The sequence below is a fragment of the Sciurus carolinensis genome, chromosome 4, assembly GCF_902686445.1.
Source record: "Sciurus carolinensis chromosome 4, mSciCar1.2, whole genome shotgun sequence".
NCBI classification, from domain to species: Eukaryota; Metazoa; Chordata; class Mammalia; order Rodentia; family Sciuridae; genus Sciurus; species Sciurus carolinensis.
The window spans coordinates 117,684,447-117,710,808 of record NC_062216.1 but is presented as its reverse complement, the minus strand read 5'-3'; the positions used below and the strand labels follow the sequence as shown (position 1 = coordinate 117,710,808).

General features: G+C 49.9%; 3 protein-coding genes across 9 annotated transcripts; all 3 read right to left on the bottom strand.

The window, feature by feature from the left end:
* Positions 1–200: 200 nt before the first annotated feature.
* Arhgef25 (Rho guanine nucleotide exchange factor 25) lies at positions 201–8,456 on the bottom strand. 4 transcript variants are annotated; one of them, XM_047551484.1, is made up of 16 exons: positions 8,294–8,456; positions 7,923–8,037; positions 5,495–5,697; positions 5,267–5,362; positions 5,109–5,185; positions 4,873–4,939; positions 4,590–4,693; positions 4,316–4,385; positions 4,107–4,196; positions 3,926–4,018; positions 3,694–3,744; positions 3,422–3,499; positions 3,019–3,219; positions 2,726–2,906; positions 2,225–2,436; positions 201–1,273 (listed from the first exon to the last, which is right to left on the bottom strand). In XM_047551484.1, exons 1-16 carry the CDS (start codon positions 8,390–8,392, stop codon positions 1,139–1,141), a joined length of 1,872 nt encoding a protein of 623 aa, XP_047407440.1. In that variant the 5' UTR covers positions 8,393–8,456; the 3' UTR covers positions 201–1,138. The 4 variants fall into 4 exon arrangements, with proteins under 4 accessions (XP_047407440.1, XP_047407442.1, XP_047407441.1 ...); XM_047551485.1 differs by lacking the exon at positions 201–1,273 and adding an exon at positions 1,528–1,986 and having other exon boundaries at positions 8,294–8,454; XM_047551486.1 differs by lacking the exons at positions 7,923–8,037; positions 8,294–8,456 and adding an exon at positions 6,627–7,229.
* Positions 8,457–8,799: 343 nt separating this feature from the next.
* Positions 8,800–14,016, bottom strand: Dtx3 (deltex E3 ubiquitin ligase 3). Of its 4 annotated transcripts, none has more exons than XM_047547928.1 (6): positions 13,790–14,016; positions 12,415–12,479; positions 12,154–12,230; positions 11,082–11,811; positions 9,803–10,020; positions 8,800–9,468 (listed from the first exon to the last, which is right to left on the bottom strand). In XM_047547928.1, the coding sequence occupies exons 3-6, from the start codon at positions 12,180–12,182 to the stop codon at positions 9,393–9,395; spliced, it is 1,053 nt and encodes a 350-aa protein (XP_047403884.1). In that variant the 5' UTR covers positions 12,183–12,230; positions 12,415–12,479; positions 13,790–14,016; the 3' UTR covers positions 8,800–9,392. The 4 variants fall into 4 exon arrangements, with proteins under 4 accessions (XP_047403884.1, XP_047403886.1, XP_047403885.1 ...); XM_047547930.1 differs by having other exon boundaries at positions 11,082–11,830; positions 13,790–14,014; XM_047547929.1 differs by lacking the exon at positions 12,415–12,479.
* Positions 14,017–15,214: 1,198 nt separating this feature from the next.
* Pip4k2c (phosphatidylinositol-5-phosphate 4-kinase type 2 gamma) lies at positions 15,215–26,110 on the bottom strand. Its single transcript, XM_047548674.1, is given in 11 exon segments — positions 15,215–17,191; positions 17,353–17,456; positions 17,616–17,714; positions 17,717–17,882; positions 18,251–18,364; positions 18,926–18,964; positions 19,150–19,296; positions 21,418–21,559; positions 22,047–22,151; positions 23,129–23,226; positions 25,877–26,110. Coding segments are annotated over 10 exon segments (1,062 nt in total). The 5' UTR covers positions 23,194–23,226; positions 25,877–26,110; the 3' UTR covers positions 15,215–17,110.
* Positions 26,111–26,362: the final 252 nt, after the last annotated feature.

Genomic DNA, 26,362 nt, shown 5'->3' with positions numbered 1-26,362 from the left:
TTCCCGCCCACCCCACCCCAGCCTTCACCCTGGGTTCCTTTCACTATCTGTACTTTAAGCAGAGAAAGAGGCAGGCTCCTCTGGGGTCACTGGTCCTTTCCTGACGGGCTGCATTTTCACAGTTCCAGAGTAAGAATGTTCAGCACTGGCTGAGATCCCCAACCCAGATCTAAATCCTCATGAATCACAGTCTGCCACAAGAAAGTATAAGGGGCTTTATTGGCTTCAACGGTTTCACAAATTACTGAAATGGGAACAGCTACATGTATTAGACAAAGACAATGACAGAACTACTACCCCACACCTCTGGAGGGAGTGGCTGGGTCTAATTTAAGCGAAATGGTCAACTAATAGGAAATTTTATTTCTTCAGTGTCAAAACAATGAAAAAAAAAAGCTCTGAAGCACTGTTTATTACAGTTAGGTGCTATTCTCAAAGTAGACACTCAAAAATACATGCATGGTTAAACTAAGTACAATGGGGTCAACCACACACCTTATGTATCCCTGTGAACCATAAAGAAATAAAAAGGTTCTAAGCTCCAGAATCCTGCTACTTGCTGCTATCCCCTCCTCCATTCACAAGAATCTTTGGCACCACTCCCCATCACCCTCTGGTCCCCCATCCCTGACCCCAAAGCCCCAGGGGTGCGGTGCAGAGAGGGCGGGTCTCACCTCTTCAATTCCTCCTATTGTTCCCCAGAAATCTTATCTGGGTCTTACGTCCTGTCTCCCCATTACAGATCCCTCCCCTCATTGTCAGCTAGAGGGATCTAGGGCCCACAGGGAGACTCCAGCATCTCCTCACCCTCCCACCCCAGCAGTCTATTGTCTGCTGAGGAAGCCCCAGTACACGTGATGGAACCCAGGGGACAAATGGACATAGTGGACACACGGATGCACAAGGACCAGAACAGGGCATGTGTATGTTTGGTTCTCTGTATGTTTGGCTTTCAGACTAGGAGCTGTGCCAGAAGTTGGTAGGGGTGAATACCCCTTTGGACTCTACACTCTTGGATCTGGGTTTGAAGAAGAATCCCTGCCTGCTCAGCATGGACATGCCCTATGACTTCCCAGAAAGCAAAGATGACCCAAACCAGAAAGGGGTCCAAGACACCAGGCTCTTCTTCACCTTCCCATTATACATCAGCAGAACACAGAGGCCTCAGAAGGAAAGGTACACTGGGTATTTGTGCTTTAGTATCTGGGTATTGGGGGAATGGAGGGAAGTCACAGGACACTGAATCTTCTGGTGGGTCTAGACCAGAGGGTGCCTGGGAAGGAAAGAAGAAAGGAAAATATATAAAAAAAATCTAGGGTTTTCTAGTGGCCTGAAGTCCCAGGTCTGGTCTGTGAGATGCTGCAACGATAGGTAAGGGACAAAGATAACAATATCTTTTATCTTACACCATGTGCCCTTCTCCTTTCACCAGACCCCTCCTAAAATAAGGGGGGCCAGCTGATCTTTTCCATAACACTTCATAGCCACTGCAGTTTCTCCTTCCCTCTGCCAAGACAGCAGCCGCAGTGATATAACAAAACCTTTATTCTCAGAAAACAGAAAAAAAAATCAAAGCCAAAACCAATAATTTCTATCTGGCTCCTGTACCAGTCTTCCCTCTGGACCACCCATATATTCTCCTTTTGGAGGGACCATGATGCATGCATAGGGGTGGAGCTGAAAGATCCTGGGTTCCTTGATCAGAAAGAAGTCCTTTAGGGTCTAGGTACTGTCCTCCAAGTTGACATCTTTCCCAGCCTTGCCACCCTCCAGACATAATAAGAAGGAGGAACTCTGGAATGGCACCGGAGGATTGCCCTGAAATTCCTTGGGGAATAGGTGGCTGAGTCCACACTACCCCGTGGCCTTCATCAGTTACAGCTCATCTTCATCCAACTTGGCAAGTCTGGCCTGGCAGGGAGGGGTGTTTGGAGTTGGAAGAACTGGATAAGAGTCATGGGGTGCCTGGGGGGTGTCACTGAGGGCCTAAAGAAAGATTCAAGTCAGAGGATCAGCAAAGACCAGCAATCCACCCTCACTCCTTTCTTATCAGTTTAAGCCCCTAGGCAAGTCACCCCCACCCTTACCCCAGAGTTAAATCAGAGGGATAGGAAGTAGAAAGGGGCACATAAAAGGTGGTGGAAAAAAGGAATGATATGGAGGGGGGTTGGGAATCCAGGTACAAGAGAGGCCCTCCCCATACAGAGAATTGTGTTCCTTATACCTGTGTTTCCAGGGACAGCGGGGCTCTGGCCACTTCTCCTTTGGGCAACAACAGCAGGGAGGGGAGAGAGCCATTAATGGGTGTGTGCATGCTGACTTGAGACCGGTTTCCAGGCCGCATTCTCCCAGGGCTCCCTACCCCAGGCCCTCCCAGCCGTCCCAGGCTATTGGTTTGGCTCTCCCGTCTCTGGTACTCAATGGGTGACTGCAATGCTGGGGCAAAGAGAGGAACAGAAAAAAGGTTACAGCAGAGACAGGTCCCTTTCTTTAAGAGCTCTACTTTTGTCATCTTCCCATTTTGCCTTCCCTCCTTCCTGAGGACTGTTAGTCAATGTAAAGTGCTTGGGGCTTTATAGGATTCTGAGTTAACAAATCTTGAGCTAATATTGGAAAAGTGAAAAACTGGGATCAGAAGGTAGGTGTTGGAGATTGGATGGTGAAGGACTGAGGGGGTCAAAGGGCTGAGGGAGTGTTTTGGAGGAGGGGGAAATGAGAGCCTCACCATTGAGAAAGTCCCTCTGGCTTTCCAGGATCTGAGCCACTTGCTTGATCCAGGCCTGACTGACTGCAGGGTCTGAAGCCTGCAGGACATAGCGCTGGATCCCACCTTCTGGCCCTCTGGAGGTCAGCGCAAAGCGGCAAGGGTCACCTTGGAGGTTCCCCTCCAGTCCCAGGCAGCTCACCTGAATTGGCAAATAAGAGAGCGTTCCCAGCTTCTTCAGACCCCTCCAACAAATCCAAGAGCCAGACAGTGTCTCAGAGACCTGGCCCCATTCCAGTTGTCTTCTCCCCCACCTTAATGCTGCTCTTATACACATATCCAGGTTGTGTGCCACCTCGAGCTCCTCCACCCAGAGCCTCACTGAAGATGATGATTTGCTCAAAGAGGAAGACACGCCTCTCTCGACCCCGGGACGAGAGTAGCCCCACAGCCTCAGGTTCTGTAACCCAAAATGTGTCCTGGCCCAAGAGCTTCCCTTGAGCAGTCAGTTTGCCCTGGAACCAAAGAATATGATCTTTAAGAAAGCTCAATAGGAGGAAAAAGGCAACTTTCTGCTCCTCCCTCCCTTCCTTCCCCAGTACTCCCAACCAATTGTGGTATCAGACCCAAAGAAGATAATTCTCCATAAGGACCTTCAGAGTGCCAAGACCAAACGTGAAATCACTGGCCTGCTAGTCTCCTGCCCCACCTCCATACCTCAAATCCCCGAAGTCTCCCCAGGGTCATCATATCATTGCAGCGCTTGGGCACAAAGCACATGACCTCTACCGCTTGCTGGGATGCAGGTGAGAAACAAGCATTGTTGGGCAAAGAGAGGCATTGTTGGAAAAAAGTTTCCTCAACCAGCTGCTTCTTCACACATCTCCACACCAACTGGCCTCTCCCTAAAACCAGACAGCTCCAAACCACCCACCAGGCTGGGGGATCTCCCAAACATGGTATGTCCTTGAGGATCTGGAGGTTCTTACCTCCAGCTCTTCAGTATCCATCCCAGCTCTACTGTAATACTTGAGAAAATCCTAAGATATAAAGAAGAAATGCTCAGGGTGGTCTTGAGGACACTGTCAAATGCTCTCACAGCCTCTCCTGAGGACACAGAGGAGGACCTCCAAGAAGTATGGGGAGCCTTAAGAACCCTGGGGAGACAGAGAAAACTGCTGCCCCAGTCAGCTGAACCCCAAGGGAGAAGGTGATCCTGACCTTGAGCAGCAGTTGGTATTTCATGATCCGCTGCACAGGTTTGATGAGGAGGTCATTGAGCTGCAGGCGGTGCCCCAGCTGCTGCCTGAGCTCCTGGGGACAGGGACAGAGTAGTTATGCGCCTGGAAAATCTGGTCATGCTGATTCTGTCTTCCTCCCCCAAGGCACCTCAGCCACTGACCTCAAAGTAGCTGTCCCCAAACTCTGACACCACATGCTCTGACTTGGGTTTATTCTGACAATACACCACATACATATGCAGCCGACGCTCCTAACAGGAACAACACAGAAGAGAAAATAGGGTTAACATGGAGAAAGTGCACTTCTCCAGATCACCCCAACCCATTCCCCAGCCCCTCCCCTCCTAAGCCCCACCCTCTGGAGCCTCACATGTTTTATGAATAGTTGAGCCAGCCATTCAGGATCCTTCAAACACCGTTGTAGCTCCTGCAAAAAATAGCTGGAAGGGTTGGTAGAAAAAGGCAAGTCAAGTACTTTTTAGACCACTTACCTCTCTAACACATCCCCGGTTTCAAGTTATGTGTCCTAGTTGTGCTCCCTACAACTCCAGTCTTTGGTCTCGTATGATGGGAGGTTGGGATACAGAGACTACAGGATGAATTGTCCTTTCCCAGGACCTGGCTCTCAGGGCTCTACCACTCACTCTCGGTGCCACTCATAGATTTGCTGGATGTTCCCAAACACAATCCTGTCACGACCTCGAAGATTCTCCGGGACCCCCTGAGCAGCCATGGTGGCCATGTAACCCTGTGGGAAGGTTGGGGTGGAAGCATGAGAATGTAGCTCCAGTCCTGGTGGTTTCCCCAAGCCCAGGAAGTCCAGAAGTAGGGAGGACTGGGAGGGTGAGAAAGCAGAGCACCAAGGCATCTCCCAGGCAGAGGGAACTGGGCAGGTGGGCTAGGACTGGAAAGGGATAAGGGAACTACCTCCACAATCTGCCCCAAGTCGTCCACGTACATTTTCTCTGTTTCTACCAGTTCACTCAGGACATACCTAGGAGGGAAGCAGGAGGGTGCCATCACTTCAGAGTCTGGGCCATCCTTGGTTTAACCAGTTCACTCTTGGACTAGAAGCCCTTTCATCACCACAGTCAACCTCAGAGGCATTCCCTTTTACAGTCTTGTGGAAGTTCTGCAACTGAGGTGGGGGTAGGGACACTTACATACTCCTTTCCAGAGCCGCCTTTTTCTGTTCCTCTTCACTTTCAGGGGCTTGGGACAAAGCCTCCTCTTCAGGTGGCTGGAAGGAAAGAACATCCTAGGGTAAGAAAATGAATGCCTCTTGGGTGATGGGAGCCTCCCCATACCCATTTCTTCATACCTGTATCTTATCTCCAGGGCCCTCCAACAATGTGGTCAACAAGGTCAGTTCTGGCAGCTCCTCTCCTGTGGCTAGAGCTGGCTCTAGCATCCAGTTCTGAGGCCAGAGTTCAAATGTCAGAAGACAGGGACAATAGCTGGGTCTCCTAATGACCAATGACCCCAACCTGCCCACTCTCCCAGTGTCATGCAAGGATGTCTTACATGCTTCTTGGCACTCCCTGCTCACCTCATATGGTCCTGCTTGACCATCATCTGCCTCAGTTTCCACACTGAGACAATGTTTGGAATTATCCAACCATCTTCTCAGGCTACCAGCTGGCCCCGGAGGGCCTGGGGAACATGGCCCAGAGCTGGGACCAGAGGGGACAGCCAGACCAGAGGCAGCAGAAGCTGATACACTCCCCTCACTGCCAGCAATGGAATAGGATTCTAAGCAGGGGGGAAAAAGAAAGGAGGCAATAGATACTGCTCCAGCTCCAGACTCAGGGTCTCCAGGGAACTCCCAGGGTCTCCTCTCCATGACAGTCAGCCCCCTCTCCCAGGGTTCAATCTCTTGTCATCTTCATTTGAGTTGGCTAAGATAGAAATTTCACCAGGGTACCCTGGGGAGGAAGGACAATAAACATCTGGCTCTCTAGGCCTGGACCCTATTACATGTGGAGGTTCCCCATATCCTCAGTATAGCACAGATATGGGGGTGGGGGCAGCCATCTGGGCAGATACTGGAAGCTGGGGGTAGCCATCTGCTCTCCTACAACCCTCCCCTTTCCTATGGGTACAGACTATTCTCTGGGAGAGGGGTGAGGAGAAAAAGAGCTAAGAGTCCACCTGTCACCCCCAGATCCCTTCCTCCTCCAATTGCAGTAATCACTATAAGAAGAAAAGACCTCTGCAGCCCACCTCCCAACACGTGCACCCGCCCAAATGAGGGGGCCAGTGAGGAGAGCTCATCAGGGTTATCTTTGACCAGCTATTGAGAAGAGTTGTGATTTGAGTTTTTATAAAGCCCCTTGTAGGATCCCCTCATTCCTCAGTCCTCCATTTCCTGCCCCTCTTCAGAAGTAGAATCCCAGTAAAATGATTTGAGTGAAGATACACCATTTTAGGTCCGAGGGGATTGTGGGTGGGTTTTTCTCATACATAATTGACTATAAGAAAGAGATAGGAGTTTCCTGTCCCTTCCCCAATTTTCGTAACTTGAACTAATACAAATCTGAAGGCCAAAGAGGACTTACAGATCATCTATTAAGTCACTTTCCTGGAAAACACACCTAAGCCGCTAGGGCCAGGATAACCAGATGCCCAGAACCTCAGCCCGCACCCCCCTCAACACTGGACCCCTGTGACCTCGCACTCACCACGTCCCCCCGGGGCGAAGCAGCAGCCGCATTTTGCCAGCACTTTTCGAATCACACGGGGACAAGCACAGCGACCCCCCTTGTGCCCCCCCCGCATGGCGCCCGGGCCCCCCCGCGTCCCCCACCCGGGCCGGCCATGCAGGGGGAATCACGGGGGGCGGGGCGGGGACGGCGCAAGGCGCACACCCCCCCTCCCTCCTACCGGGGTCCAGGCTGGGGGAGGGGGACAGGGAGAGCACAGGAAGGGGGTGTCCAGGAGTAGACCGAAGTCTGGTCTGGAGGAGGCTGGGGTTCTAGAGAGAGGGTGGCGCGGGGCCTGGCCGCGGAGCTAGGCGGGGAGGGTTTCCGGAACCCTGTAGGTGCGGGGCCCAGGGTCCAGATGTCCAGCCAGAGGGAGGGATGGTGGGGGAGGCTGAGCCGGGATGCGGCAGCCGTTCCAGCTCGATCTCCGGCCTCTGATTGTGGATGGCTCTAGGCCCGGGCGGGGAGGAGGCGGGGGCCGATTCCCCGAGCCACCGGCGCTGCGCGGGTCCGGGTCAAGCGGCGAGCGCAAAACAGGCCAGGCTGCGGTGCAGCTGGGGGGAGGGGCTTCTGCGGCCCTGCTCCGCCTCTCTTGCGCGTTACCCCCTCCAGCCCCCTCCAGGTTTCCGCCCCAATCCCTCCGCCCCCAGGCACCACCACTTTTCCACTCCACGTCCCCAGCGGCTCCGCCCCTCCTCCCCAGTCTGGGCTCCCCCGCACGGGTTTCCCCTCCCTCCGGCTTCTCGGTCCGACTGCACAGCGTGGCGGCGGGGTCTGCCCGGGTTGCCCCTCAGTCTCTGCATTGGAGAAGGACTCGGGTGATGGGTGCTTGTCTAGGGTGAAGATGTCTTTGGGTTGGGGCTCTCCCCGGCCTCGCGGGGAGTAGGCCAGTCCCCGCCCGGTAGGGGGTACGTGTATGGGGAGCTCTTTGTAGGGAACTACCCAGGTGCCGCCCTCTTGCCAGACCCTTCTTTCCTGCAGGCCCAGGGACTCCAGCTAAGACTAATCACCAATTAAGGCGAAGTCCTGGAGCCTGGGCTGGCGAGGAGCCAAGGGTGGGGCGCGGGGGCACTCCGCCTGCGGGGGCTTGGGACTGGCCGAGGTGGGGGACACACATCAAACTACAGGGCGAAGAGAAGCGAGGAGGTCTCGGAGATTAAATGGGTCTCATGCAAATTAGATGCAAACCTTTATGCTAATAAGAGCAGAATATTTTTGAAATCGCCTCTTGGCGCAGGATGGCAAACTGTGCCCCACCCCATCCCAGTTTCTTACCGGGCTGCGGAGCCCAGACGAGGACCTCACGTTCGCGCTCCCCTCTCTGATCACCCCCGGTACAGTCACTCTCTGGCTCGGTACACCCCGGCCCTAGGAAGCTTCTCTTCGGGGGCTGTGGGGACAGAATGACTGTAAGGAACCCTCCATTCTGGGTAGCCTTGATCTCTCCTTCTTCTTCTCTCTCCTGTCAAAATCCACTTTGTTATGAAAGGGTCTCCGAGAACGTGGCTGTGTCCCTCGTAATTAAACTCATGGATCCTTGAGTCTGTTCCGAAGAACTCTTTTTTGCGGGTAAACTGAGTTGTGGGGTGCAGCCCTTCTTAAGGCCCCTAAAGACCCCCGACCCCGCAACGGTCCCCCCTTCTTACCCCCTCCTGCCCGGGTACGGCGCATGCGCGTAGCATGCCCCCCATGACCCCCAGTATCCGGTCAGTGCGGCCAGGGGTGGGGCGGTCCGGGGGCTTCATGCTGTACCCCTACTCTGCTTCAAGTTTCAGGGCCTAGGGGGCACGGAAGCTGGGGGGGCTCTGAAGCCTGCGCGCGTCCGGGGAGTTCCAGCTGCGGAATCCGCCCCCTGCCCGACTCCGCCCCACTCCCACCCCAGCCAAACTTCGCAAAAGGGGGTAGGGTTGTTCCTTTCTCTACAACCATAGTTAAACAAAACAAACCCCTCTTAATCCCGACTTCAACATCGATGCGTGGCCCAGGACTTCTTAGTGTTCTTAGAGCCCACTAGTTACATCATGTAACGCAGAGTCCTCAAGAGGCTGTGAAGGCACGAAGGGATTTCCTCACCATCCCCTTCCCCTTCTCAGCAGGAGGTCCCGCTCCCCATCCACCCCCACCCTCTCCATGGAAGAGAATGGGTGTGGCATAGAGTTGCATATTTTACTTTATTTTTATTAAATTAAAAGCTACAGTCTGGCGGCGATTCCAGAACAGGGTAAGGAGGCTCCTTATAGGGGGCAGAGAAGAGCGAGAGAAAGACAGACTGACAGAGACACAGGAGTGAAAGGACAAGGTTAAAGTAGGAGAACTGTATCTTATGAACACACAGCTGGCTCCATGGGGATGGGGGACTCACATTAGCCCAAAGTGGAGCAGTATGTGGGGGCGGGGGTTCAAGTGACGCACCCAGGTCCTTTCTCAGCTTGGTCACTGGAGCACAGCACATACCAGAAGCCAAGGGCAATGGAGGGGCAGGGAAACTAGGAATATGTACATGGGGAGCAGAAAGCAGAGCCTTGGAGACCAGCCTCAGACATAAGGGAGTGGCTCACGGGGCACTGAAGCACTTGGCCAGTGGGGGATAAGAGAGGGGATTGCCCCTTTCCCCTCTGAACTCCCTCCCCAGTCAGTCAGGTCCCCGACATGTGTGGAGTGGGGGCAAGGGGAGGGAGGAGAACAGAGGCTTCCGCTGGGTCCTAGAAGAGGAGGATGGCAGGGTCTTGGCATTGGGGCTGTCCTTCAGTCATCTGTGATACCCTTGGCTCTCAGTTCCTCTTGCACCCGGGTCAGGTAGGTGGGATCCGGGTACCCAAACCTGGGAGCAAAGAGAAATGAGGGTCAGGATTCGTTTGGCTTGTTCATTTTATCCACATGCCCACAGTCATTCTGGGCCACTCAGTGGAGGCCCCATTCAGACTCCTCCCTGCCTCCCCTGAGGGATCTCCAAAACCAAGCCCAATTCTGCATATTTTGGTAGATTAAACTGGGTACATCAGGACCAGATTGAAACTGGGATGAAAGAGATGGTTGAAGAGTTTGGTGTGGTCCTCTCCAGTTAGGAGGCTTCCAGAGGGAGGGGTTTGATATTGTTTCCTCAGTGGAAATACAAGGGGAGAATCTAAGAGGAGGGAAATGAAGAGGAGTCGCACAGTTGGGGTCCCCCTGTGCAGCTGGTCTTGTGGTGGATGTCGTTCCAGGTGATGACATTTGGTCTCCCTGTGGTCATGGACGTGCCAATAGTGAAGGTGAGACGCTGGTCAAAAGCCTTGCGGAACAGGGTCAGCACCTTGTTGCCCTCAGGGCAATCCGGGAGGTAGGCCACCCTTGTGGTGCCAGGATACCGAACTCCTGGGTTTGGGTGTTCAGCCTTGTAGGAAGAACAGAGTGGAGAGTGAGCAGCTGAACTCCCTAAGGCCTAGATGCTAATGGGGGCGGGGGTGGGGTGGGGTGGTGTTCCTGGTCAGCCTTCTGTCTATGCACCCTCAGCTGGTGCTAACAGGCAACAGCAGGCTGACAGCCTTCCATAGAAGGAGTGACTCTCAGGTCTGGGCAGCAAAAGCCTGTTTCTGGACATAATCCTTATTGTTAAGAGGTTCTTTTGACTGTCACAATCCCTCAAGCCTAAATTCAGCAACAAATGGATTCTCAGAAGTAAAAAAGGTAGCTGGTCCTTAGGACTCTCCAAATAACTCAGCAGAAAGGTGAAGACAGAATAATTTATCTTTCTGCCTTCCCTCTTTCACCTAAAAACACCCCTTATGTTTCTGCCACTTTCTAACTTGCTCCATTTCTCTATTTCTCTTCTTCAGAGCTTCCTCATCCCTCTGTGAACCAGAATTGGACATTACTCTTTTGTCCAGCAGAAAGATACTTGGAGGCTCTAGACCACTACTGTTTTTACCTTTCACTCTCATCAAACTTTTAGTATCTCATAAATCTGGAACAAAGAATATTCCCAGTTGTGAGGACAGTCAGATCCCTTCCTGTTGTGCCTGCCTACACTGGCATTACCATCTGGCATTACAGATTTTACCACTGTCAAGAATATTTATCAACAGTCATGTTCATTAGGGAAAAGTATGCAATTTCTTTCACTCATACCGTTTTGGGTTGTTTTTGGTTTGTTTGGTTGGTTTTTTTTTTTTTTTTTTAATTGCAGTTTTGGTTTTTTTATTGAACCCAGGGCCACTGAAGGTTGGGCAAGCACTCTATCACTGAGCTATACCCTCAGCTCTCACACCTGATTTTTATGTGTGCCTTGGGGTCATGAAGAAAGGTAAAGCTGGGCTTCAAGGGGATTGAGTGGGAAGGCATACTGGGAGACAGCAGAACTACATCACTTCTAACAAACACACTCATTCTTACCTAGTTTTCCTAGGTCAGAGACAAAGCTTAGGGAAACCAGTGGGTAAGGGCAGGTTTTCTTACCCCCTGGACACCGGGCGGGAAGACGTACTGGATGACAATGGTGCCGTACTTCTCATAGCTGGGCAGTAGGAGGGTGGCATCCTTGGAGACCAGCATCCTCCCATTCTGGGGCTGGTTGCCCACCAGCTGCCCATAGAAGCGGCCGCACATGGGGCAGGCCTTTTTCACCTGCAGCGCCCGGGTGATGCAGCCCTCGCAGAATGAGTGCCGGCACTTCTCCAACGTCTTGGCATTCTGGATCTCCCCCAGACAGATGGGGCAGGTGCTCTCCTGCTCTTCTGCCTCCTCCCGAAGACGGGGAGGAAGAGGAGGGGGCAGGGGAGGAGGAGGAGGGGGAAGCCCCCGTGCCCCTGGGGGCAGGAGTGGGGCTGCTCGAAGAGGGGGTGGGCCTGGGCGGTGCAGCTCAGGGTGCTCCCCACCACCCCCCAAAGCCAGGCAGCCCATAAGCTCCCCCTGCCTTTGAGCTTTCTTCAGCTCTTTCTCTGCCTCTTTTAGAAGCCCCTTAAGAGCCTTCCGGGCCAGGTAGAGCCCATTGGGAGGGGCTGGGGGAGGGCCCTGTGGGGAAAGCTGGAGAACATAGATGTCAGAAGTCTCGCCATCTATGAGGATGGACACTCGGTGCTCTTCCCGAAGCCGGGCCAGCCGGGCTGGGGTCTCTTTGCTCAGGAAGTCCCACACAGGCTTGGAGACAGTCACTTTGTTCTTGCAGGTGCCTCCACAGGCTGCCATTCTGGACAGGACGAACGACACTGCCCCCAGGGTGAAAGGGACTCAGGGTGGGGGGGTCCCCATTTGACACATATAAGTGCCTCCTACTTCAGGTTCCTTCCAATCCACACATTACCTCTAATGTCTCAAAGTCCAACCCCCAAACCCTCCCCCAAATTTATTTTCTGTCTCCCATGTTCTGGCATCCCCCTGAAGATCAAGAAAGCTTCCATACTTTATTATTACTTAAGCCAAGCATCAGTCTTGGTTCTTCTTTCATTTCTCCCATAATCTAGAAACAACTGTCCAGCCCCACCCTCTAGGTAAAAAATGGGAGGGAGACTTTTGACTGTTTTTTGCTCACTTTGATCCTGAAGAGCTTAAAATTGGCATGCAGGCTCACTCACTCTTCCCCTGCTCCCTACTTGTAGGTTGTATGACCTGTGGGATGGGAAGGAAAAGGAGGGAAAGTGAGAAATCCATTCTCCAACCCCCACAGGCCCCAATCCAGCAGCCCATGTAACAGACAGGAAACTGGGTGTAGGTTAGTGGGAACAGGATTACTTGGAACATTTGAGGAAACCAGTGTAAGGGTTGAGGTTCTCTTGGAGGTGGGGTCAGGTACCTGAAAAGCCCATGGAAGATGATGGCAGCAGAAATCCCTCTGTTTCTACACTCAGCTGACCAGGGCTGGAGTGAGGGGGAAGGTAAAGGGCTATGATGGCAAATGTGATCACTTCCACCAGCCAGCACAAAAACAAAACTCCTTGCCCATTTCCTCTCTTCTTCCCTGCAGTATTCTGTGCCCTGCCTCTCTCTCCCCAAGATGCTACAGGAACTGCAACAAACTAACCTCCCCCCAACCCCCAGCTCTGAAGGGAGGGTGGGGGGAGACTTGGGCACAGATAAGAGAAGTCAAAAAAGAAAAAGTCCATATAGATGGAGGCCATTCTTGCCACCTTTGTCAAATCACATGAACAGGAATATTATTCTTCCCAACTCCTTGACCTGTTCCACATTCACAAAAAATTCATCCCCTGTTGTTGAAGGGGAGCCTTGAGAGCTAACTCAGTCCCTTCTGCTGAAGTCTGTTAGGATGCCAACAAAGTGGTATCAGCCCCTGCAATAACAAAGTTCTTACTGTCACCTTTTAAACCCAGTGCAGGCAATGCTGCCTGTCAGTTCCCTACCTGCACTTTGAGGGGGTGGGGCTCAGTTGGAGGGGCATGATGTTTCCCCTGAGTCCAGGTAAGTTCAACTACAGGAGTGTCCCCACAACACCTCTGAGTGCAGCTCAATTAGAAAGCGGTGCCATTAGTGTGACCTCAATTTCCTGACTGATCCAAAAAGAAGCCACCGTCTGTTTGTGCCTCCATGATAGTCCCCTCAAGGCCATATGCCCCTCAAGATTCAGAAAGTGAAAATGGAATCCTAGAGTCTCAGCCCATACTGTTTGTGCACAGTAGGACGCCCCCTCCCCATCAGAGGGGACCCAGAATGTAGGTGTCCTAGCTCCAAGTCTTGCTGGCACAGTAGAGGGAGGCGGGGCCACGTTTAGGCTGAGTCCGTGATTCCAATGGGGCAACCCAGGCCGGACACCAGGCCAGTCCCTTCCTACAGACAGCTACCAGTGGCAGGACAGCCGGGAAGGGCAAGGATCCCCAGGGGCATCCACTGAGGCAGCTCCCCCCTCCCCCCACGACCTCCTCCAAGACCCGACCCGGAACCAACTCCCCGCATCCCACTCGCGGAAGCCCCCGGAGCCCCACCGCTGGGTGGGGGTGCACGGCGAACCGCCTGCGGCCCTCGGAACCCCCAAATGGAGGCCAAGGCTGGAGACTGCTAGAAAGATGATCAGTCCGGCCCCAAGGAGGGCCCAGGCGCTGCGTGGAGGGGAAGAGGGCGGAGGCGGGGGTGCAGGGGGAGCGGGGGGCTTGCGAGAGGTGCGAGCGGGGTCCGGGGGACACGCGGTGGGTGTGGGGGGCGCCGGGCTCACCTACCTCTCGTCAGCGCCGCCATTGCCGGTCACATGACTGAGGCTGTTGCTGGGATGACGGTCCGGGCCTTAGCAACAAGGGGGGGGGGAGACCCCGAGAAGGTGGAAGGGGGTGCAGGGGGTGCAGACTTTAGGAACTGGAGGAAGGACAGCACCCCCTTTCCTTTCGCAGGTGATAACCATTTCCTTTGACTCCTTCTACTCGGGGGCCCCTGCCCTTCCGCCCCAAAATAAAAATGGAGGCGCAGTCCCAGTCTTTGGAGGGAGGGGGTGGTGTCATGGAACCGAGGGTAGGAGGTTAAATCCCTTAGAGACGCCACCCTTCTCGCTTGCCTCTCCTGGAGGAGCCCGCTGCCTTTTCTTTCCCAGTTTCGTGGCAGCTTTTGGGAATTGGTGGTGGATGGGCGGGTGGGCAGTGTCGGTGATTTGAAAGGATGGGCAATTTTTTTTGAAACCCTTTTGCTAGACGGGCCTTTGAAGAACAATGTAAGACGGGAAGCCTTCGTGGAAAAAAAAAATGCATTGGTACTACAAAACAAATAAACCCCATTACTAAACTTCAATCGCGCCCTCATCTCTTGCCTCTTTCTAGATTGTAACCTTTTATGACCCGCCCTCCACAACCTGCTCTCTTCAGATAGACCTTGCGTGCCTTTCTTTCTTTCTTTCCACAAATAGGGACACTGAGGCTGGAGCAGAATGGGAAGTGAACAGACCTTTTTTAAACGGCTTGGGTTGGTGGTGTCAAGTGTATGGTTCAAATAGAGTTAAAAATTCTCAAAGGAAAAAAAGCTCTGCTCTGCTTCCCACATCAGAGCAGTCTCCGCCCCCAGTCCAACTCACTTCCCTGGGACCACATCAAGCCAGGTTTTTCCACCAACCGAAAGACCTCCTCAACCAAGACTTACTGACTCCCAGACTAGCAACAATCTCCAGTTATCCACCCTTTTTTTCACTCCCCGCTCTGGTCTGGAGGGCTGGTCACTCCTGTCATTTTCCCAGGACCCTGCTGTCCTCTAAGCAGAGAACAGCTTTCCCAGGAAGCCTGGGAGAACACCAAATTCCTTGTTTAGCTCGTGCCCTGAAAGGCCCACTCACCTTTACAAAGATGATTAAGCCCAGAGCCCTGGGGTGTGAGGGCTACATGACCCCACTCCTCCCTGGCCCCCACTACTGCTTAGCTCTCATGAAATTTATTTTCCATTCCCTTGTGCCCCCTCACCACCTTTTTAAAGTTCATAGCCATATGAGAAATCTACATCTTTAGTTAAGGGCCCAACACCTTGAGAACCAGAATACTTCGGTTGGTATTTGCACTCCTAAGCATAGGATTCCTCAGAAAACCGGGGGGGAGGGGGGGGATACAAAACATTTCTGTGAAGGATTTTGGATTGAATAATTTATTTTCTGTGTTGTGATAGTAATGGGAGTAAATACACAGGATATTTTTATTAATTAATAAAACAAAGACAAAAAACAGAAGCAACAAAGACCATAGTGCCCATGATACATCAGTTTCATGGTCAGAAAAAAGAGTTTTGTTTTGCTTTCCTTGAAATGCTGGGAATTGAACCCAGGGCCTCACACATGCTAGGCAAGCACTCTACCACTGAGCTTTCCCCTGGCCCCCAGAAAATCCAGTTCTAAAAAGCAACAGCTGCTGGTGTCACAGAGTTTTATTGCATTCAACAGGGAAAAAGTAGATGGTAGGAATGGAAAACAGATCCAGCAGGCCCCTGCAAAAAGGTATTATGGGGGATCCAACCCCTAACTGGGGACTCCTCTTGCTACCTCCTTTGGAAAAAAGATGGAAGGCAAGAGAGAGCTTCTCTCTAATGACCTCATGACTTTTGTGAAATCGATCAGTCCAGTCAGACACTGAGAAAAGCAGCTTTGCATCCCCACAGGCCCATCTGCTAGTACCTATCTTTATGTCCAAAAAAAAGTGGAAGCCTCCAGGAGAATGGGGGATAGCAAGATGGATGGGTGCTGTATCCCCAAAGGCACTGGGGGGAGGGGAGGACAGTCTTTCTATTCTCATCTGGGTCCTCTACATTCTGAGAATATTATGCATCAAACTCAGCTATCTTTGGAGGGGGCTGGGTGGCTGAGTTATGGCTCTGACTCCTCTCTGGGGGTGGAGAGTGAAGATGACAAAGAAGGCCATCTGTCCCCTGGGAGACACAGTAGCAGTATAAGAGAGAACAGAACAGAATGATAAAGCAACTGGAAAAACTCTTTGAGAAAGGGCAGAGGAAGGAGGTATGCTAGGTGCACACATCCAGGGAGATAGGGAGGTCCCCACACTTGAGACCTCCATCCTCTTGAAATGACCAGAATTGACCCAGGTAGAGATATTCCTTCCTATTGGAAATAAATATTGGGGACAGCTAGGCAGGAAGAAAAGAAACTTATCATGGGGAATAAATCCCATCATCCCAGCCACCAGAACTGGCCACATACCCTCTTGCAGGGTTCCAGCCCCAGGAAAGGCCATGAGGTACTGGGATAGCACAGCAGTAGTCAACACCTTCACCTAGACCTGAACACTTCTGGACATCTCCAGCTCCTGTGACCAGAAGTGCAGATGGATGGAGGTGGAAGTACAGTGGGAGAAGAGACTGGAGAGTAGTCAATTCTTGACAGACTCTCTCCAATTCCCTGCATAGTCACAAAAGTCCTCTTAGGTCCCGCCTCTGTGAGGTGCCAGTCTGCTGACCACTCCCCACCCTATTTCCATGTGTCAGATTGGCCATTTTTCGTCATGTGTGTGCAGGCCTGCACCCACAGCTGTAGTATTCTGAAAGTCCTCCATCCCAGGGCCCACCAGGAGGGAAGCATGCCACAGTGAGTTCTATAAAGTTAATAGCAATATTCAGACACTCTCAGTTCATCTCAACAGCAAAGTGCATCCACCGTAGTTGCTTGAACCAGGTCCATCTGTCCAGTCAGGTCCTGAGGATGGCAAACAACCCCCTGCCCCCAGCTCCTCCTATTTTATAGAAACAGGATATTTTACAAAGATCAAGGCACTTAGGAGAAAGTCAACAATACCTCTCTAATGAAGCAAGAGGGCTTATTGGGGTGGGGGAAGGAGAGAGGGAAGAAAAATGGATAAAGGGGAGAAAGAACAATGTATATTTCTGGGACCAGGAAGAACCTATTCAATGGAATGGAGTTATATGGATGGAAGGAGCCTGCAGCATGAATTTAGCAAAGGAGAAAGAGAAATATTGGCCAGAATATCCACAATTCCCCCAAGCCTCTCAGAAGCCCACCACCTTTTGAACATAAAGCAGCAATCACCACAGAGTCAGGCAGGCTCTTAGGCAAAGATGTTGGTAATAAAATCCAGGAAACGCTTGGCATACTGCTCCGGATGGACAGTAGAGATCTCTGCCCCCGCCTGTGAGAGGAGATATGGATCAGTGTGTCAGTCCAAATCGCCACTTTCCTCATTCCCCATCCCCCAACCCATCCCACCCCATTTTTCTCCTTTTGCCATTCCAGAAGCTCTCTTCTCAAAGCATAATCATTACAGGATAGGAAAGGCTTTGGGAAACTCACCCCATGCTTGACAGTTTTGGCTGCATGAGCTGCTTTTTTCTTGGCATCATATTGTGTTAGGATGTCAATGAGGCCCATGAAATATACCTCCTTCTGGGGGGCACCTGGGGAGAGACCAAGGATGAAAAGTTATAGTTCTAATTCCCTTCCCCAGGAACCAGTCAGTTTGTTTTGAAAAGCGAATCTCTCCACCCACCACCATAGTCTCTCTCCCCAAGGACAATCCTCCCTCTCCACCCTCAAAATTTCAGGATCTCTCTCACCCTCAGCACTCCGGATGGCATAGACATCGATGAAGGACTCAAACTCTCCAGGGCCCAAGGGCCGATGGGAATGAATGTAGCCTCCAATACCCTCAGGGAAGTACCATAGGAGCCCACCAGAGCAGGAGGTCCAGTCAGGTTACAGTCCCCATCCCACTCTGACTCATCTTCCCGTATGGGCCCTTCCTCCTCTGGTTCAGAGCCCCGGATGATGTCGTGGATGCCCAGTAGAAGGCTATAGTCCATGATCTTCAGTTGCACTAGAAACTGAGACCCATTGACAAATCAGACACCCCAGATCTCCTTCACCACTTCCAGGTACCACCCTTACAACTCTACTCTTGACTTTCTGAGGCCCTCTTAGGGAAAGGGCAGGGTAAAAATTGAGGCTGGAGTGTACTACTGCCCTGTAGTACCTAAATATCCTGAAATCTAAGATCACCCTTTTACTCATTCCAGCCACCCCCTCCACAGGTGACTCTAGATCATGTACCTGTCTCATATCCAACCCGCTACATGCAGAGGACCCCAAGAATAAGGAGAAAGGAAGAGCTCTCTCATATTGTGAATGGAAGAGACAACTAAAGAGGGAAAAAAAAAGAAACAAAGGCATTTCCAAGCACCCCAATTATCACCTCCACATCTCTCTTTAACTTCTCCAGAAATACTTTCTTCTCCTCCTCACCAATATACACTTTCTGGTTCTTGTTGAGGAAGTCTATATCCTTAAGGGTAGGCAATTCCTTAACCTAGAACAGGGAAAAAGATGTCTTGGGGTCCCCTCCCCAGGGCTTGAAGAATCCTATCTCCAGGACTCTTTACCTCAGTAGCCTTGAGAGCTCCTATGTTTACTGACTTCGCATTGTGATGCTTGCCCAGGCTGTCACTCAGTTGTACCCCACATCATAGTTCGTTGTTTTGTTTTGCAGTACTAAGGATTGAACCCAGGACTTCATGCATGCCACTGAGCTATCACCTCAGCTCACACCCCACCACGTTTAGTTAAGACCCTCTATGATGAATTTTCTTCCTCCTTCAGCATTTAGCTACTTGAATACAAGAACCCAGAATAGGAGATGGAGGGTGAGCACTTTGCTCTTAAAGTATGGCACCCCCCGACCCATGCACAAACCTATGTGGAATAACTATGCCAATGACAACACAGTTGTTCTTCCTGCCCCTCCCAAACCATCCCGGATCAGTCAAAATTTATATCTCTCTTCTTTTCAGTGGAAGAGGGCCTCTTTGTCCTAAGAAGATCTCTTTCATTCATCCCCATCCTTTACCCTATCACCTAAAATGAGTTTCACCTTTTCCTTATCGCTGGCTTCCCGGGATACTAGGGAACCCTGTGGAGAGACCCAAAGATCAAGTCAGCACAAGTGGCTAAAAGAACAGAACCCAGCACCTAAGATAAGTACTCAAATCCACAGCCTTCTTTCCTGTAAAATGAATCATCCAATGCCCTCCCAGTCTCTTCCCCATTCTCAGGCCACCAGGATACTCCCCCAAATCCTAGCTAACCTGTCCTTACCTTGAGGTCATACTTCCTGTGCACAGGAAGACGGTGGCTAAACATATTGCGCATAACAAGCATGTAGCTGTCTTCATTGTCCACGCTGACTCGGTACATCCCCAGGAACTGAGGCAGCAGTGTGTTGCCATGGCACTTCACTATGTACTAGGGTGGAAGGGGGTGAAGAATAAGGGACAGGCTGAGTAGCAGACACACAAATAGCCCAGAGATGGGGATACAAACACTACCCTTCTAGGATGGGGCAGAAAACTTCAAGTAGAGAGGTTATAAGAAGATCAAAAGTAGTGGGTGCTTCCTAAAATTGCCTCAAACAGTTTCTGAATTACCATCTCCACTGATTTCTTCCATCTATATAATGTCTCTTATTTTTGTGAGGGTTGGGTGTGTACTAGGGATTTAATCCAGGAGTGCTCTACCACTGAGTTACACTCCCAGCCATTTTTTTATTTTTACTTTTGAGACAGGGTCTAAGTTGCCACTTCTGGCCTTGATGATTCTCCTGCCTCCCTAATGTCCCTTAATTTTAATTTCTTTCATTTGACCTGTATCATTCTTTGAGATAAGGAAGACCAGGTTTCCTTATCCTTGTTTTAGGCCCTCCCAAATGCAAGTAGTCAAGAACCAGGATTAGAATTTATATCTGCTTATATCTGCTTATCAATGAAATTATTTCTAGGCCAGTGTTCTTGATGGGCTAAACTCCTGTAGTATAAATGCTTACATGATGGCCTATAATTGGGATTCTTAAAAAAAAAAATTTCATTTTCAGAACTGGGGCAACGGTTCAGTGGTATAGCACTTGACTAACATGCTTGAGGCCTTGAATTTAATTTCCGACACTGCAAAAAAATATATATATACAAAAGACAAAAGAAACAATTCCTCTTTCAATGCTTACCATCTCTCAGTTTTGCTGCCTACTTTTCTTCAAAGCCAGCTTTCTCAGAAAAATTATCAGCAATCAACTGATATATGAATCTATCATTTATATATCAAAACACTGAACTTGAATTTATACCCTTATTTCCCCCTCTTATGCCTCCCCCAAATCCCTCACTTGTCAAATCCAATAGGTATTCTAGTCATTGTTATATTTCAACTGTGTGGTACCCGATCTTGTTGACCAGTATCTCCTTAAATTGCTCTTCACTCTTAGCTCCCATTGTACCACTCTTGATCCTGATCCTGTCTTCAAATCCTTTATGGAGTATACTGGGCATAAATAATGAAAAGTGCCCATCTATTCTTAGCCTCCTTAGGTTCTGTCTTCAACCTTCTTCTCATCTTACTCCAATACTTCCCTTCAATAATCTTACCATTTACCTAAGTGATTTTAAGTAGTAATAAGTGATTTTAATGACCACTTACTTACTCGTGTACAACTCCCAAACCTATACTTCTAGCCTGCTCCTCTTCCTGAATTCCATACTGGTACCCCAGGACATCTGTATCTGAATGAACTACAGAAACCTAAACTCATCATGTCCAAGTCAGAACTACCTTCCTCCAAAAACCTGTTCCTTTTTCTGTTGCACAATTCTTGATAAATGGAAGCCCTAAAATTTAGAGGTTCCCTTGCCTTAATTCACACAATCTTCTCAGAGATCTTCCTTAGCTACTTCTGCTGACTTGGTCTTTGGGTCTCTCCACAGGATTCCCCCCTAGTGTCCCAAAAAGGCAGCCATAAGAATAGAGTGATACTACTCATTTCAGGTGACAGAGTGAGGGATGGTGGGTGGGGTAAAAAGATCTTCTTAGGATAAAGCAGGTTTTAAACTGTAAATACCAAATGAGAAGGAACACATCGAATTCTTCTGTTAGATTAATCATAAATACATATGCTTTTTTTTTTTTTTTTCTTTAACTCCTAGTTTTCTTTTTCTTTCTTTCTTTTTTTAATTTGGTACTAGGGATTGAACCTGGGGGGTCATTCTACGACTGAGCTACATCCCAACCCTTTCTGTTTTTGAGTAGGGTTTCCCTAAGTTGCTGAGGCTGACCTTGAACTTGCAATCCTCCTGCCTCAGCCTCCTGAGTCACTGGGATTACAGGCGTGCACCACTGTGTCCGGCTTAAATTCCTAGTTTTCAAAAACATGATATCAAGTGCTTCTGGGGGAGATAGTTTGTAGGGGGAAAAAGGGATAGGAAGTGTCTGTGTGCTCTGGCAGCTGAGTTATGTATGAGTAGGGAGGAGAAGGATGAGGAGGAAGAGGAAGAGGAGGAGGAGGAGGAGGAAAAAAATGGAGCTGGAGAGAGGCCTGACCTGGTGGTAGTTGGAAAGGTTGCTATGCATGTCAGCAATGTCCTCACTGGATACTTCCTTGATGACTAGAGTTCGATCATAGGAGATAAGAAATCGGCCATCACTGCCTTCACTTCATTTGGGGGCTTCGGGTAAGAGATACCTGGAAACAAAGAATAGGCTAGAGGCTCTTCCTTGTGCTTTATATGGACATACAAATCATAGGATAATGGCCACCCAAATGCTTCTGAAAGTGAGTAAAACCCTGGGAGATTCACTGGGAATTCTTAATCTGCTATCCACATATGGACTGAATTAAACTGAACACATAATTTTAGTGTATCTGTATTTTTTCCCAAGGACAGCTTCATTTGCTTTCATTAGATTTTTAAAAGATGTCTGTGACCACTAAAAGATAAAGAATCATATTTGCTGAGGCTTTTGTTTCACCGAACATAACTCTCCCAAGGACTCCCAGTTGCTAGGGATCACCCTCCCTTTATAATATACTCTCACCAGGGCTGGGGTTGTGGCTCAGTGGTGGAGCATTTGCCCAGCATGTGTGAGGCACTGGGTTCGATTCTCAGCACCACATATAAATAAGTAAATAAAATAAAGTTCCATCAACAACTAAGAAAAAATAAAAAAACACTCTCACCAAATAATCCTGGTCATCAATGCCAAATCGATCACGGAGGTTCCTGAAGACCTGGGGACAGTACTCCTTGAACTTGAAATGACTGGGCAGATTTTCTCTGTAATAAGTGTTTTCAAGACAAGACAACAAAGTGTCAATGTCACCTTGCATTTATATAAGGCTTGGCAGTTTATAAAGTACCTTCCCACTTTTTTTGGAGGGGTGGGATACCAGGGTTATAATCCAGAGGAGCTTAAGACTGAATCACATCCCCAGACAGTTTTATATTTTATTTTGAGACAAGGTCTCAATAAGTTGCTTAGGGCCTTGCTGAGTTACTGAAGCTGGCTTTGAATTTATAATCCTCTGCCTCAGCATCCCAAGCCACTGGGATTACAAGCATGGGCCAATGAGCCCAGCTGCACCTTTACACTTATTACCTCATTTGATTCTCATAAAACCCCATACGGTACTTTAAAAGGCACACTGCTCCCATCTTAGAGAAGGGGAAATTGTGTCTCAGGGTAGTTGACTGACCTGCCCAAGTCACATGGCTAGTAAGTAGTATAAATAGATCAAGGATCTACCGTCCATCCAAATAGGAGCATTCCCCAAATCTTAAGCAGATTAAAGACTCTAAAGTTGATAATAGGTACCATTGTTTTGAATGGTAAACACTAGGGGTGCTTAGAGGACTAAAGTACTTCTTTCAAGGAATCCCTATTAGAAGCTGATGGTAATGCATATGGATGTATTTACTCCATAAAACTTCAAGGCTAAGGGAAAGACAGCACTGGTAAACATAAGGATGAAGGCAACACTGGAAATTATTTTGTTTTTTGCACAAAAATAATTTCTGCATTGAGAAGAATGTTAGATCATATAATGTTTTTTTGTGTGTGTGTGTGTGGCACTGGGGACTAAACCCAGAACTCACACATGCTGGGCAAGTACTCTACCACTGAGCCACATCCCATACCCTAGACCGTAAAACTTGTAAGTTGACTTCTAAAACCTTTAACTCACTGAATCTTTTAAAAATTATTATTTTTCTAGGAGGTTGCCATAAGAAGGGCAAGGATTCCCCCCACTTACCTGTGGAAAAGATGATTATTGACTTTGATCTTAGAACTAGCCTTAAAGTCATCTGGCAGCAGCATCACTGGGGGAGGCACCTGGCTGAGCTCATTGATCTGATAAGTCAAAACATGAAGAGAGGGCGTGGAGAGCACTTAACACACTGTGCTGGGCAGGAGTCAGAAAAGGGCAATTCAAACATTTTTCATTTAAAGACACTGGCTGTGCATATGCTTAAAGTGAGAGAATGTGTCTAATCCACTCTGCTGCCCAAGAAGGACGGTGGTAAGCAACCCTCACACTCCCTCCCCCGTGGAACTTCATGCTCACAACAGGAATTTTATATTAGGCAAACCCTGTAAGCAACTTAGGGCTATTTTCAAAGCTGTGAGGAATTCTAGAAAAAAAAAAAAAAACTCTGCAGACTCAAAACAAAGTTACATGTTTTCCATTACTTTAAAAAAAAAAAAAAAGCATTTTTTAAAAGTGCACAGAGAGTTAATGGCCCTCTTGAGGGGATAAAAGTAGCAAGAAAACCGAAATGTCCATATCCTACAAAAGGTATCTGCTTTAAAACAGGACAGTCCTTCCAGAGCACTCTAACCCAGTTCTCTGCAGCAGGTGCCCACCTGCCTAAGTGTAAGGTAAATGAAGAACAGCTGATCTCAGAGGGAATGTCAGCCCTCAGAAAATATGAGCTCATTAGGTGTCTATTCCTTAAAGTTAAAAGTCAATACACAGCCCAAAAGATACAAGCATCACATGCTGTTCCCTACTCCCAGGATCTGCAGCCTGCTAATTCACAGTAGATAGGGGGGTTCCTGTATTTAGGTATCCCAAGGAGATGTGCTTTCTATGTGGTGTTGCTATAGCACCTTTTTCTGCCTTTAATAGTACATGTACCACATGACTCTAATCATCAGTTTATGTAAGTACACCCCCCAAGACTGTGAGCACTTCATGGGCAGGGCCTGTTCTCATCGTGTACATTTCTTGGGTGTGAAGCTAGCACAATGACCCCCACTTAGACCAATACCATCACTCCAGGCAACAATGGATGTATATGTGTGTGTGTGTGTGTGTGTGTGTGTGTGGTGTATTCCTGAGTTGCACTAACTCAGATCAAGGCTCAGAGTCGGGAGCTTCTCTGAAATCCTGTACCTCTGGAAGGGAAAGGAAAGTTGTGAAATGTTTATTAACTGAATAAATGAATGCCTTGCTTATTCTTGCTTGATCATTCGAGAAAGGTTATGAATTGCAGTCTAACCTAAATCCACACGCTGCAATGCATGTAACTCCTCCCATTCTCGGTAGAAAGGAGGACAGAACATATTCCTCTAGGAATAAAAAAAAGTCACTTGAGATTCCCAGCCTAAAATTTAGCTATAGCTTTTCCTGCCCCTCCTCACCACCTGCTAAGCAGGCTGAGTCATCACTAAGGCATATGTTCAAGGAAGTTCTCCATTCCAGATGAAGTAGATGTGTGTTGGCTGGAAGGTGCCATGCTGGAGCTCAAGTTTATATACCTAAAGAAGCTGAGGCAGGTCTTACATGTATTTCCCCCAATCCTTACCAAAGGAAAAGCCTTCCTTAAGCTTCCCACAGGGATGGATGAGTCACCTGAAAGGGACACGTGCAGAGGCAGTCCTTCCTCCATCAGCCTTGCCCATATCAAGGGCCTTAGACTAGATACTTGATAATACACATTACACTGGGCAAGCTGCAAATGCAAAAGGGGGCCAAATGACCCCAAATGACACTCTAAACTACAAATTTAAAATGTGATAAAAAATGCATTCATCTGCACCCCCTTCCACCTCCACAAGCCCGCCTTTAGGATAACAATTTAAGGAAACAGACTACTAAAATATCCCCTGCCACATTAAGATCACTGAATCCCTCCCACTCCAGATCTGAGGGAAAGGGGGCAGCCCAGATAGAGGCCTCCTCAGGAAAGGAGATATACTAGCCTTCTTGGTCTCCTCCTGATCCCAGGCCATACCCTTTAGAGCACTATCCTTCTACTAAAGTTCATCAACATTGGTGTCTCTGGGACCAGAGCTCCTCAGCCTTTTCTTTGTACAAAAATGACCCCTACTTATACCAAAGAACATCACTCCAGCCAGCAATGAGGGTGCAGTTAAGACCAAATGCATATATACATTAAGTACTGAAGTGAGTATAATCTCTAGGCTCAGGGTGGGGTGGCTGCTCAGAAATGCTGTACCTCTGGAAGGGAAAGGAAGGGACAAGCAGGATTAGAAGGTTCAAAAACCCTGGAGCTTTCCCTAGACAAAGCCAAGGCTCCAAAGTCAAGGACTGGAGCTAGAAAGCAAGGTGGAAAGGAAAGTGAATAATCCCCTTCATCCAGCTACTCTGCCCCACCACTCCCTTCTACACACCAAGACCTCACCAACAACAAACTAAAGAACCACTCCCCCAATGTCCCTCCAGCGGGAGCCGGATTACGGCCAGTTTCCGTAGCCTGGGGCCGAGGTTGGACCTGGCGTGAGAGCCAGGGAAGAGGAAGCTGGATTTCAGGTGGAACTCTAGTAGAGGAGTAAAAGGCGGAGGGCAAGACTAAAGTCTACAACCCGAAGGTAGCCTGGGGGTACACCTGGGGGTAGTTGGACAGGGACCGGGACGGCCCAGGGGGGTGGAAGTGGCAACGCGAGAGGCTGGGAATGCTGGAGCAAGGAAACAGAGACGCCCCAAGGTGCGGGAGGGACTTTTGCCAGGGTTGCGAGGGCTAGGGTTAGTTCTCACCGAGTGGGCTACGCCCCACAGGAACACGCCCACCAGCGGGTCGGCAGCCCGGAACACCTTCACCTTCTGCTGCACGAAATGCTTCTTCTTGGTTTTGGAGGCGAAGCCGAAACCCGGGCCTGGGCCCGCTGTTGCCGCTGGTGCGGTGGCTGGCGGGACCGAGGAAGACGCCAATAGTCTCCCGCGCACCCGACTGAGTGGAAGCAGGAGCCGGTCGCGATCCCGGCACCCCGACCCCGGAAGCGGTGCTTACCTGCGCCGTCGTCACGTGACCGGAGGCTGGACCGCAGGCGCGCGAGCGGGGCGGGGCGGAGCTCTCGCTCCGCCCCCTGCGCCCACTTGCCCAATGTCTGCGAGCTGGTGTGTGCTCACCTGTTTCCTGCCCTGTGCGTTGGAGCCCAGGCTCTCAGAAGACATCCCCGTATCCCGCCAGGGTCTACCTGAGCGGTCAGCTGAGCGGTCAACCAGGCGGCTGAAGGGCATCCT